Below are 12,781 nucleotides of genomic sequence, written 5' to 3'. Positions count from 1 at the left end.
GTCCTAGGGACGTTTGTATGGACATCTGATTAAACAGTTACCAGCTAGACACTTGGAAGACTAAAGAGGAAAGTCTGCAAGTCTGCACTGAGGAAAACTTGAATGGGAACAGACTTAAGTATGCTCACCCTGAGCTGCTCTGCAGGACTTGGAGTTCCAAGCTCCCCTCACCACACACCCCTGGTACCTTCTGCAAAATGTGGGCTGCCCAGGCCACCAGGTACTATTCTGTTGAATGTCTGTGAACTTATTCTAAAGTGAATAACTTAGACTTCAGGAAGGCATTGCTGAGAAAATATTGGAGGGACAACTTCTTTTGAGCAAAGTTGCCATTTCCCAAAAAATGAATAAGGAGTCATCCAGTAGAGTGGAAAGGGAGAACAAGATTAGAACTAGTAGCACCCATAGGGGGCCCTCCATGGGTTAAGTAGGGGTTAACTTCATAGTGCTATTTCTTGGAGTATAGGAAAAGTCATATTAGCATACAGTTTAAAATTTTTTCTTTCATAATTGAGATTCCGGTCATTACCCCAACCCTACCATAAAATCTGATAATCCTATACCTCCTTGTGTGATGTTGTGAAGGGTAAAGCAACAGGGTTCTAAAGCATAGTGTTTCTTATCCTATATTTACCCGTTCATGGGAGCTCATAGAGGGCCCAGCATCTACCAAGGAGACCATATCCCAAAGTTCAGGATATGACCATCAACAAAGGGACCTGGAAATAGTGAGGAGAAGCACAGAATGCTGGCCAGTAAATGCCAGGTGGTCAGCTCAACAGGGGCCTGATCTAAATCCTTCTCTTTACTAACCCACACTAGAGGAAGGGGACCCTCAGGTAGAGGCAGGCAGATGATTAGACCATCTACCTCTACTTGAGTCTAATCTGGCAAAGCAGAGTTTCTTAAATCCATCGCATCCAGATTTTCAAAACACTAGCATAGTTACACAAATAACTCTAAATTTATTTTAGTTTCCATTGAATTATGTTTACTTTCCATGTATCGTTTATACATTTTTACAGATGTGCTTTTGCTTTTTTAAATTGATTTGGCTTGCTAGTAGTTTATTTTATTGCTTTTTTTTTTTTCTACTGGTATTTATACCTCTCTCCACAAACACACACGAGGACGAGTTCCTGAATTTATTTATGAATAAGTAAATGAATTCTACTCTCAATTCCAAGTTATTCTATTGCTTTCCCCTTTTATCTCCCTTTTATTCTTACCTCCTTTCTTTTTTTAGAAATTTATTTGAAAATAAATAAATGGCTAATTTGTTTTTAATCCCCCTTATTTAAGTAATGAAAATATTTAAGACTACGAATACAAAAATATTTAAGACTATGCTTTGGCCATATCTCATAGATTTTGTTCTTAATATTCTCATTAGCATTGTTTTCAAGTCATTCTTAGTTACAGATTTGGTTTCCTCTAGATTTCAAGAGTAAACCAGGAGGATACTTTTTCCAAGACGTTGAAATGTTTATTTCTTCCAACTTTTGCTATTTATTTCTAATTTTACTGTACTGTGGTTAGAAAATCCTGCTGTAAGAGATAAACTTGTTTTAATGTTTGCTTTTTTTCTATATTCTTTTGTATGCATGAAATATAATAATTTTTGTTGTGGTGAAATATATGACATAAAGTTTAGAATTTTAACCATTTTTAACTGTACAGTTTAGTGGCACTACTTAAGTAATTCACATTATTATGCAACCATCCACCATTATCCATTTCCAGAACTTTTTCATCATCCCAAACTGCGCTTTTGGTGTCACATTCAAGAAATCATTGCCAAATCCAATGTCCTGAAGATTTTGCCCTAAGTTTTCTTCTAAGAGTTTTATAGTTTTAGCTGTTACAGTTAGGTCTTTGATCCGTTTTGAGTTCATTTTTATTTATGTGATACGGGTCCAACATCATTCTTTTGAGGGTAATACATTTTTCAACAGAAAGCAAAGAATCAGAAAATATTAGCCCCAGAAGGGGCCCTCCCCATTTACGAATGAAGAAATTGGGCTAGAAATAAAATAATAAGCCAAGCTCACACAACTGATTGAGGGCAGCAGCAGACTAAAAGTCAAATCCTGTCTATTTTCAATGCATTACACTAGACTAATGTTTGCTTTTTTTTAATGAAGTTTGCTTTATGATCAATAGAGTGAATTTTTTGATGCTTCATGGGCATTTGAAAATAAGGTACAATCGCTGTTTTCAGAGTTCTGTGTGTGTGTGTGTGTGTGTGTGTGTGTGTGTGTGTGTGTGTTTCTCTCTCTTTCTGCACATATAGGTAGATGGGTATGACAACCTTATTAATTGTATTATTCTCAGAACATAGTGTTAAGAGCTCAGGCTCTGATGCCAGGCAAACCTGTGTGACCTTGAAATCACACTTGTAACTTCTCCAAACCCCAGGTAAAGTAGAGGTGGTATCCCACTGAATGCATACCCCTAAAAGGGATGTCAATCTTCATTCACATTTCTTTCTGACTTTCAATGGAACCCAAATAGCTGGCCCACAGGAACTCCTATTACCGTCACCTGTCCTCTCTTATGCTCTAGCGCCCTAAACTCCCAGAACCCTCTCATACTTCGGTGCCCATAACATTCTCTTACTCTGCCATCTTGGGCTCCCCAGCCCCTCTGTCCTCATCCCCATCTCCACGTGCCAAGCTTCAGGCACAGGACCTTGGGCTATTGTCTCTCATCCTGAGGGAAAGTCGTTTCCCTTCAGTCCCAGTGCTTGAGAATCCATCCTCTTCATTTTCCCCTGCCTTCTCCTGTTCTCTTTCTCCTCAGAGAATGGAGGCAGTAGTAGGCAACCGAGAAGATTGTGACATACTCCCAACCTCTTAATAATTGTTATCTTATCACAGCTATTTAAAAGTCTCATTACTTGCCTCACATGTGAAGTCTTAGACTTCATGGGAGCCACATAAATCATCCATTCAGACACTGAATGGACCACTCAGACAAGATGAATTGCACAAAGGTTACAAAGCTACTCAGTCAACTTGTCCCAATCCGGTTCCCTCTCCACCATCTTATACTGAACTTCTTGGAAATTTCCTATCGCATTTGTAATTGTTTCTTTTTAATGCACACAGATAAGTTCCTTTCAGTTTTTCCCCAAATTTCCTAGTTCAGTGGACTAGGAAATATTTTCATAAGATTCTGCCTGCTATTGCTTCCTGATTTCCCAGCCACCCAACCACCATCTTTTCACCTTCCCCTACCCCGTCCCATTGCTTCAGAAAGGAGGAAATTCAGAGCTGACCTCATTCCAGAATTCTGGAAAAAAAAAATACCAGTACTTTAGAAGAGCAGAAAGCCTTTACAACACCAGGATTGGGAAGAAGTAAAGTAAGAAAAGAGAAAATCCTTACACAGAGAACTACCTGATGCACATGAAAACTTACACTGAAACCTCTCTTCTAGGTCAAAAAGGCCTTTCTTTCCCCTTCATAGAAACTGCAAGGTTTGAATCTGACCCAGAGACTCATGCTTGTCTAAGCTAGAAAGGGATTTTTGACTTGAAACTGACCGAGAGCTCAGACCAATCAAAGAGCAAGAGAAAGGGTGGCTGGGATGCCTGCTGGTGGGAGGAGCTCCTGAGCCCAGTCCTGAAGGCCTCAAGGGTTCAGGCGCCCCTCAGATCGCACCAGAGAGGAAGAGAGAGGAACTGGGGTGAGCAAGTATTGTGGTTTCCTGTTTCAGCAAGGCTGCCGTGCAGAAAGAAAGACAGTACCAAGAAGGGAAATGCTAAGGGGGCCCAGAGCCATGGATTGAGAGCTTGCCCCATCAGAGACCAGAGCCGAGATCTGCCCAGGAGCTGGGATGCTTTCCTGAGCTGCTTGGGTTGGAGCCTGGGACCCAAGGTAACTTAGGAGGAGGCTTTTGTGTCCAGGTTGGGGACCTCCGATTCTGGGGTGGGGCAGAAGAGGCTCTGTCTGCCAGCTTCCCTGGTCTGAAGGGGGAGACACTGAAGTGGGTGTTGTAGTTTGAGTGTTGGGGGTTGGGTAAACAGGAAAGTGTCCCGCGTTGGTCTCCAGAGGCACAGCTTCCATGACTCTCTGCTGCATCCATAAGATTAGATTAGCAGTGAGTCAGATGACTAAGGGTTCAGGCTCCCCAGTGATGGGAGGTACATTTTACAGCTCCCTTCACAGCAGGGACCCCATAGCACCAAGCTGCCTGCCCAGCAGCTTGGGTGCAGGCCCTTCTCTCCTACCTCACTCTGAGAGCTCTCGGCTAGGAAGGCCAGACCGTTCATTCGTGCAGGAGGCCATTTATCACACACACAGCAGGGAACTAGGAGCAAAGACGGGGAAAGGCAGCAGCAAAGCACTGTCAGGTGAGGGCAGCGCCCTGATCTCCCGCTGTGGCAGCGAGGACAGTCTCCCCCAGCCAATACCACCTTTTTCCAGAGCTCCAGCTGGGCCCTGTCTCATGCCACCAAGGGCTGCCTGGGCAGTGGCCCAGTGACCTTTCTTTGAAGCACACGGGGACCCGTTCCATTTTCTTCTACAGCCCATCTCTGTCAGTCAGCCGTCCACATGGCTTCTTGTGTTTAAGCAAATCAGAATAGCCAAGACCTCCCGGAAAGTTGGGTATGATGCTACCCAGGTGTGCCACACCAAATCCTGCCCAGTGTGAGAGCCTCGGGGCCTGAGAACACTCACATCTCTGAGGAGGCTTTCCCACTGCAACTCCCAGCTTGGGTAGCAAGGGCTAACGTCTGCCCCCACCCCCACCCCGGAAACAGAGCAGGGCAGCCATGCGTTTCAGTGAACTAGTGTAGACAGAGCCCACACACTTATCTCTCCCCAACAGCCCTCTCTTCTTCACAGCAGGAGGCAGGAGGATTCTCCACAATCAAGGGATCTGCCTCGTCTATGAAGCCTGAGGGATTACCCGGAAGCAAACAGGGAGGGGACCTAGCGTCCCACATTTTAAAGGTGGGAAGCAGGCAGTCCTCTCTTCTTTGCCTTTCTGCCAGGCCTAACTGAGATGGCAGTTGTATCCAGACCACAGAGCAGTCCTTTCTCCCTGTAGCCTACACCCAGAAGTCAGATGAACAGAGCAACAGTAAATATGATTTCAACCAGGGACCAGCATCGCCTCCGTGTGGTAGACAGTGCCCCTTCAAAGAGAAAGGGGGCGGCGGAATTGGAGGATGAGGCATTCTCGGTCCTGGAGTGCTAGGTTAGCTCGGGACATTTGTCTTATAGCACTGAGTCTTCAATATCCAAGATCAGTAGGACAGGAGTGATAATAATTATATTATTATAAAAAGCTAACATTTATTGGGTGCTATGTCCCAGATGCTTGACGTGCATTTTCTCTTTAATCCTCATAACCTTAGGAGGTAGGTTCCCACTTCATAAATGAGGAGACAGAGACATAGAGACAGTTAATAGCTTGTTCAAAAGCACGTGGGTAGTAGATGACAGGGCCAGGACAGGAGTCCACACAGTCTGAGTCCAGGGTCGGGGCACCCCGCCTCCCCCAGTCACGGCAGAATAACTATAGGGCCTATGACTTAGGACACAAGTATAGATTCTGAAAGTGGAGTTTACCTGCACACCCAGTCCTTCATAATTTAATATGAATGGGCCTCTCAGATCCTTTCCTAAGTTTTTAAACGAAGAAAGTGGCAGGTGAGAAGTGAGGGGACCCTACAGAGTAGGAGTGAGGAGAAAAGCCTAAAGAAAGGGGAGAGGCACCCAGGGGTGAGATGAGCAGACAAGCATTGACAACCTAACAGTTCTGCTTGGGGTAAGCACTGCCCAAGAGCAGAAGATGCCCCTCCAAGCCTGGAGAGTCAGGCATTGGAGAGCGAACAGGGTCTGACTGTGTAAGATGCCCTTCTCAGGGTGTGATACGGCCCCACCCATGACCCCCTGGAAGGAGTCGTATGACCAGAGAGAGAGAAAGGGAGAGCAAGAATCCTGCAGAGAATTCCAGACTGATCCAGGAGGAGCAGGGAACTCCAGTGAAAGGGCGGAGAGGCTGCTACCTGTTGAGTCTGCTTGACTATAAATAAACCCGAAGGACCAGAGCCAGCAAATGCCTCCAGGTTGGTGAAGCTGAGAAATCCCTTCACTGACCTCCCCGGGAGCTAGATTCCCAGGGCGGTGGGCAGTGAGGCTGTGGGACAGAGAGAGGTGGCAGCTGTAAGGGGAAGTCCCCCTCCCTTCATCAGTCTCTGGGCTGACCCCAGGGACCAGAATTTCCAGTGTTCAGAATCCAGCTTAGCCATGTCCAGCCCCAACTCAGCCAAGCTACCAGAGGGTTCTAGGAGAATGAACAAATTTGCAGAAGGTAGGTGAGAGAGAGTAGGAAAGAGAGAGAAGGGCACAGAGAAGGCAGAAGGGGTGAGGGTGGGGTTATGTGAGTAGCAGGTAAGGCCATGTAGAGGGGCAGCAAGTGTGGCCTCTACTCCAAGCCTGGTTTCCTGGGGACTTTTGGTTACTGTTTTTGTTTGTTTGCTTTGTTTTCTTTTTTCTTGGCAATAGCCTTATTTAGGTATAATCCACATCGTTGCTGGTTTCGATGGCACAATCTGTGTCTGGGCTAAGGAAAGCAGACTTGGCACCATACTTAGCCCTAACAGGGAGGTGATTCTAAAAAACGGAACCTGCCACTTGGAGAGATACTGAGCTGAAAGCTCTGAAATGAGTTTTGGCCAGTGATGGGCAAGTGGCAAGTGCTCAGCCAGTACGGGTCTGGGTTGTCCTGTACCTCAGAGTCAGAGCCCAGTCCTGGGCCAGGAGTGGAGTGCCAAGGGACCAAGGTCAGGGCTCCGTGACGGTAGGCAAGAGCGTGGGGTGTCCCTCCCGAACCATGCCCCAGACCAGGCTGGCAAGATAGCTGCTAAAGGCTAAGCAGAGGACAGTGAGTGCTTGTCATAGGACTGGTAGCACCTCGAGGGGTTTGGCTATCCCTCCAGGCCTTGAGAAAAGTTACTCTCCTATGTTAGTAACAACTGGGCCAAGAGAGCAGTAAAGATTCTGGCTTTCCTTTTAGATTGGGGATCAGGGAGCCAATTTAACTGGTTCTTTAGAAGTCCCTGGAAAAGGAACACGCCCCCATCTGCCCTCCAGAAGGCTAGAAGCTTTTGGTGATTTTTATCAATTATTTCTCACGTTCCCCTAGCTTAGAGGCAGGGTGAGACGTTTGGTCAAGGAAGAAGTGGAGGAATCCCGCCACTTTGCAGAAGGGGAGACGCAGGCCAGAGAAGCGCAGAAATTAGTCTAGAGGCTGAATCCAGAAGTCCTGAGTTCCCGTATGACATCATCCCCTCTTCAGTTGTCAACCCACACATATGGGACGCTGTGCTATTTCTGCCCCCTCGTCCAGGGAGATGGCCACTTTTCGGCCCATCTCCTGACCCCTCGTCTTCGCCTCCCTGTTGGCACTTGGCAGATCCGGGCAGCTATTCCAGGAACTGGAAGCCAAGCACAACAGGTGCTCGGGAGGTCATCATGATCAGCCCAGACCCTAGGCCTGTCTCTGGCTTGGCCCGATGGGCTGAGAGCTACGAGGCCAAGTGCGAGCGCTGGCAGGAGACCCGTGAGAGCCGCCGCTGCCGCCCCAATGTGACCACTAGCCGCCAGGTGGGGAAGGCGCTGAGGACCCAGCAGAGGGAAGAGCTCCAGAGGGCACGACAACAGCAGTTTTTCAGACGGAGGAACCTGAAGGTGGAAGAGAAAGGCGAGGCACAGAGCCCGCAGGCCAGGGAGCCAGGTCCCTCCAGGAGGCCAAGCCAGGCGAACGACCTCAAGGAGCCCTCCTTGTCTTGGGCCAACAGGATTTCTTCCCCCAGACAGCAGGTGGGCCATATGGAGGGAAACAGTGCTCTGGAGGGGATGGGGTGCAACACCAAGGCAGGTGGGTGGGCTCAAGGTCACTAAGAAGTGATTTAAATGAAGTCCCTCCTTCCTCAGTCATCATAAAGTCTCCCTTAGCCACTTACTCAACAGATATTTTTGTTGTTGTGGGTTTTTTTAGCTATTTTTTTGTTTTGCACTTGCCTTTTAGGAGAGAAAAGAATAATTTAAAAACAATTCCATAGCTAATTCCTAGTATTAGTTCAAATTCAGTCTATCTAGACATACCTTCTACAGCATTCATTCATCCGTCATTCAACAACATTCAATGAATGCTTACTGTAGGCCAGGGACACAGACCAATCTTCTTAATGTCTCCCTCAAATCACACACACACACACACACACACACACACACACACACACATACATTTCTCGTCTCTATTCTTCCGTAAGGCTGCTGCATCACCCACCTTCTCTCTTTCTCTTGGGCCATCCCAATTCCAATCTCATTCACCTAAGGCCACATCTGGCCCAGGAAGCCCTAGCTTCCCTAGCTTCTCCAGGCCACCTCTGCTCTCTGTGGTTTTTATGAGGTTATAAATCCTCTAAGATTGTGTAACTTTTAGAGGGCCCATTAGTCTGCCCTGGGAAGGAGCAGTGCTGGCAAAAGCCAGGGTACGTTGAAATGAGCTCAGCCAGCAAACCATCTGTGTCTTCCTATCCACACTGTGAGCAGGTGGACAGCAAGGATGGGTCCTCCGGATTCCCTGGAAGTAACTGGTATTGTACTGTCCCCAGAGTAGGTGCTCTGTTGGGCCTTCTTAACCAGTGCATATGTTATGCACAACAGGAGGTGCTGTTCAGAAAAATGATCCTCGAGCCCAGCTGTAAAATAAAACCAACTGTGTACTTTCTAAGGCAAGAAGGTTTCTACGTGCTTTCGGTTGAAAAAATAATTTTAAGGAGAAAAAGAACAGAAAACACAGTTACCTAAAGAACTCTTCCTGAGCCTATCAGTTATTTAAGGTTTCTTGAGATTGAGTTAGTCTGCATGATTAGCTGCCACATGCATTTCTTAGCCTTTTAGTGTTATGTTACAAACATAAAATTTTTTAGTTTGTAAGAAGAAAATACAAAAATAGCAAGCAAAATTGTGACAACTACTGCTACATTCCTCCCTACAGCTGCCTGATTTACCTTCTCTTCACACAAAACCTCAACAATAGTCCAGCTGTTACTAAGAGGAAGGAAACCACCTCTAGAATAGGAAGGCACCTTGGACACCATCTACTCCAAGCTCCTCATTATACAGCCAGGAGACTGAGACCAAGAAAAGGCAGGACCTGATCCCAGATCCCCTCACTCCCACCTCAGACCGGTTCTCTTTCCGGGATCAGGGACTCTAGAGAGAGTAATTGGAGACAAGCCCAGCTCCCCATTTGCCTGAACTGAGGAGGACCGATCCCACCAGCCAGGACAAGAAAGGGCAGGAGCAGGGATAACCTTGTAGCTTTGAAGGCTTGAATGGGTTCCTTTGGTTTTCTGGACCCGAAACTTGATCACTGGCTCATCTTTCTGCAGTCAGCTGGAGAATCCTGTTCTAAGAGGCTCTATCTAGGCTCTCAGCATCCCGCACTTGCTTTCCAGGTGTCAGGGACCAGCTCCGAGGTCTTTGCAACCCAACACCATCCTCCCTCAGGCTCCTGGAGGGATCTGGCTGACCACCTCCCCTCCCAGGCTGGGGGCCTTCCACCACAGGACCCTCCCATCAAGAAGCCACCCAAACACCACCGTGGTAAGAGCAGGGCCTTCCTCACTCACTGGGTTGAGGCATTTCCACTCGCTGGCAGTGGAGAGTCCCTATCCCTCCCCACTTCCCTCACTGCCTCTCCCATGGGTTCTGAATCACCTTATCCCTATCCCTCAGGCACTCAGACAAAGGCAGAAGAAACACAGCCAACGATTAAGAACGATGCCAGTCAGCAAACCAAGTGAGTACCTTTCATGTTCCTGACCTCAACTCCTTCACAGCCCATCCATTCCTCTCTTCTAAGCTTTTACCTGAACCCTCCCCCAGAATGTGGAGAGGAGCACAAGGAACTTCCACGTCCACCTTAATTAAGAAAAAGGAAGGCCTTCCCCCCTTTCCCCATTGGCTCTTCAGAAGAGATCAGAGAAGGAATCAATCCACTGCCTCCTGACACTCTTACTTCTTTGATCCATTGTCATTTTTGTTTTTTGTGTTTTGTTTTTTTCTTCTCTTCCAGTTATGGAGTTGCAGTTCTAGATAAGGTAAGAAAATCCTCATGGTGAAGGTGTTGAATCAGGTGGCATCTAAGCTCCTCCAAGCTCTCACATTCTGGAATTCCACGGTAAACTCAGCTGGGATGGAGGGGTACCCTCTTCCTGGATGAGCATAGACATGGGGGCCTGGAGGGACCCTGAGTCAAGGAAGAAAGTTTACTCAGCACAAGCAATCCTGGCTCGGGCTCCATGTTCTAGGATTTCAGGGAACTACAATCTTCTTAAATACCCTTTTTCTTCCTCTCTAGGAAATCATCCAGCTTTCTGAGTACCTCAAAGTAAGTAACATGTGAATTCTCCCCGCAGCTCCTCCATCCATCTGCTCCCTTCTCCTTCAACTTAATCTTACCCTCTTGCATTTTGCCCCCCAGGAGGCCCTACAGAGGGAGCTGATTCTAAAACAGAAAATGGTGATTCTCCAAGACCTACTGTCTGCCCTGATTCGGGCCTCTGACAGCTCTTGGAAGGTAAGGGAAATCTTTGCTTGAACAAAGCTCACGGACTTCTATGTGTGCCTATCTCATTCTTCTTTCCATACCATCCCAGCAAGAGAAGGGGCTTTTTCGCTACTGAAGAGGCTGAAGGTGGGGGATGGTGCTAAGCCCTAGAGGTCAAACATGTCACAGTAAATATATGGGAGAGCTTGGCTCAATCCAGGGTGGTCAGCTGAGGACACCCCCAGGGAAGACCCAGAACCAAAAGAGGCAAGAGTTTCCATTTTTTAATTTGTTGGAAGAAAGAAAGGACGGTCCCAATTCAGTTAATATTACTGACTGTGATAAATGCAACTATTTTCATATGGGATTCACACCAATATTAATTCCAAGTCATCCTACACCTACTAGTCAGCCCAGACGTGAATGTCAAAGCGGGAAGGGACCTTGGAGATTAGCTAATTTTCTCATTTTGCCAATGAGGAAACTGAGTGTCAGGGAGGTCAGGTGACTAGTCCACAGTCACACTGCTAGTTAGAGGCAGAACTGGAACTAAAATTCAGACCTCCTGATTTTAGTCCATTCATTCAACAAATATTCATAAGTCATGTTCTCTACACTGAGCACTGGAAATGAGATTAATTAGACAGGGTTCCTGCTTTTAGAGAGCTTGCGGTTTTGTCAGGTACACAGATGCCTAAACAATGCAGCGATGTGAGAAATAAATGTTTTCAGGATATAGTAGAATACAAGGAGGAATGAATGAATCCACAGAAGGGGAGAACCAGGGAAATATTTATAGTTATATTAGTATTTTCCAGGCAAATGTGGAAACAGGAACTATATTCTGGGCAGGGGATACAGCATAGGCAAAGAACCAGAGGCATGATATAGGTTAATGCAATGGGTCTCCAGCTTTTTAATCTCAGGACCCCTTTATACTCTTTAAAAATATATATTAAAATCCAAAGAACTTTTTATATTTACCACTTGAAATGAAAACAGGAATCTTAAAATATGTACTAATTTTAAAATAACAATAGTAAATAGATTACATGTGAACCTAAATTATATATTTTTGCGAAAAATAGTATATATTTTTTAAAAATAGTGAGAGGAGTGGCATTGTTTTACACTTTTTCAAATTTTTGTTTGGTTTTGTTTTTTGGGTTTTTTTTAACATCTTTATTGGAGTATAATTACAGTGTTGTGTTATTTTCTGCTGTATAACAAAGTGAATCAGCTATATGCATACATACATCCCCACATCCCCTCCCTCTTGCGTCTTCCTCCCTCCCTCCTTATCCCACCCCTCTAGATGGTCGCAAAGCACCGAGCTGGCAAATCTTTTTAATGTCTGAACGGAAGACAGCTAGATTCTCATATTTGCGTCTGCATTCAGTCTGTTGTTAATACATTGTTTTGGTTGAAGCATATGAGGAAAATCCAGCCTCACACAGATATGTAGTTGGAAAAGGGAAGACCTTGCAGATCCTGGATTCCCAGGGGTCCTTGGACCCCACATCGAAACCCCTAGACTTTAATGTTCAGGGAGCATAAGCAGTTTGATGCGACTGGAGCAGAAAGCCCCGGGTGCGCAGAGAGAACACACAACCTCCCAGCCTCCGTGAACATCTGACCTTACCACGTAGATGGCTGTGCTTAGACAGAGAGATGGGATGGGAGGACATGGGACAAAACTAAGAAGTTTGCAGTGATGTCAAAGAGACTCCTAGGCTCAGCCCTCCCTCTTCATGTCGGTCACTGTATCCAGATTTAGGTGTTTATGTTCAGGGCTCCTGCTGGTTAAGGAAGTCGTTTTCATAGCTGAGTAGGAGCCTGAGACAGACAGCTGTGCATGCCAGGTGGTTTCCGGTGCTGAACTAAACTGAGATTGTCTCATTCATTTATTCAACAGACATCTGATAAGTTCCAACTCTGTGCTGGCTTGGGTGCTACAGGGACAGAGGTAGGGTCCTTTGTCTTTAGGAGTTCCAATAGCAGCCAGGAAGAGACAGACAGGTCATAAATAACTCTACTGCAGTGTGCTAAAGCTGTAACAGCACTTTCTACAAAGTGACACAGAGAAAAGAGAAGGGAGCAATTCTTCTGCCTGAGGTGGTATAGGGTAGACTCCAAAGGAAACGGACCACTTTAGCGGGGTCTGGAAGGATTGAATAGGAGTTTACCAGTACAGAAGCAGGAA

The 12,781-nt window shown here is 46.2% G+C and overlaps 1 protein-coding gene across 1 annotated transcript in view; it reads left to right on the top strand.

The window, feature by feature from the left end:
* Positions 1-7,490: 7,490 nt before the first annotated feature.
* Positions 7,491-12,781, top strand: part of TRAF3IP3 (TRAF3 interacting protein 3) — a 19,745-nt gene continuing 14,454 nt past the window's right edge. The window contains 6 exon segments of the mRNA XM_007451562.1: positions 7,491-7,838; positions 9,485-9,632; positions 9,765-9,828; positions 10,105-10,129; positions 10,390-10,419; positions 10,513-10,608. Coding sequence (XP_007451624.1) covers positions 7,491-7,838; positions 9,485-9,632; positions 9,765-9,828; positions 10,105-10,129; positions 10,390-10,419; positions 10,513-10,608 — 711 coding nt within the window.

Source organism: Lipotes vexillifer, unplaced genomic scaffold (genome assembly GCF_000442215.2).
Source record: "Lipotes vexillifer unplaced genomic scaffold, Lipotes_vexillifer_v1.1 scaffold111, whole genome shotgun sequence".
Classification (NCBI taxonomy): Eukaryota; Metazoa; Chordata; class Mammalia; order Artiodactyla; family Lipotidae; genus Lipotes; species Lipotes vexillifer.
The sequence above is the reverse complement of the archived record's forward strand: the minus strand, read 5'-3'. Positions and strand labels throughout refer to the sequence as shown.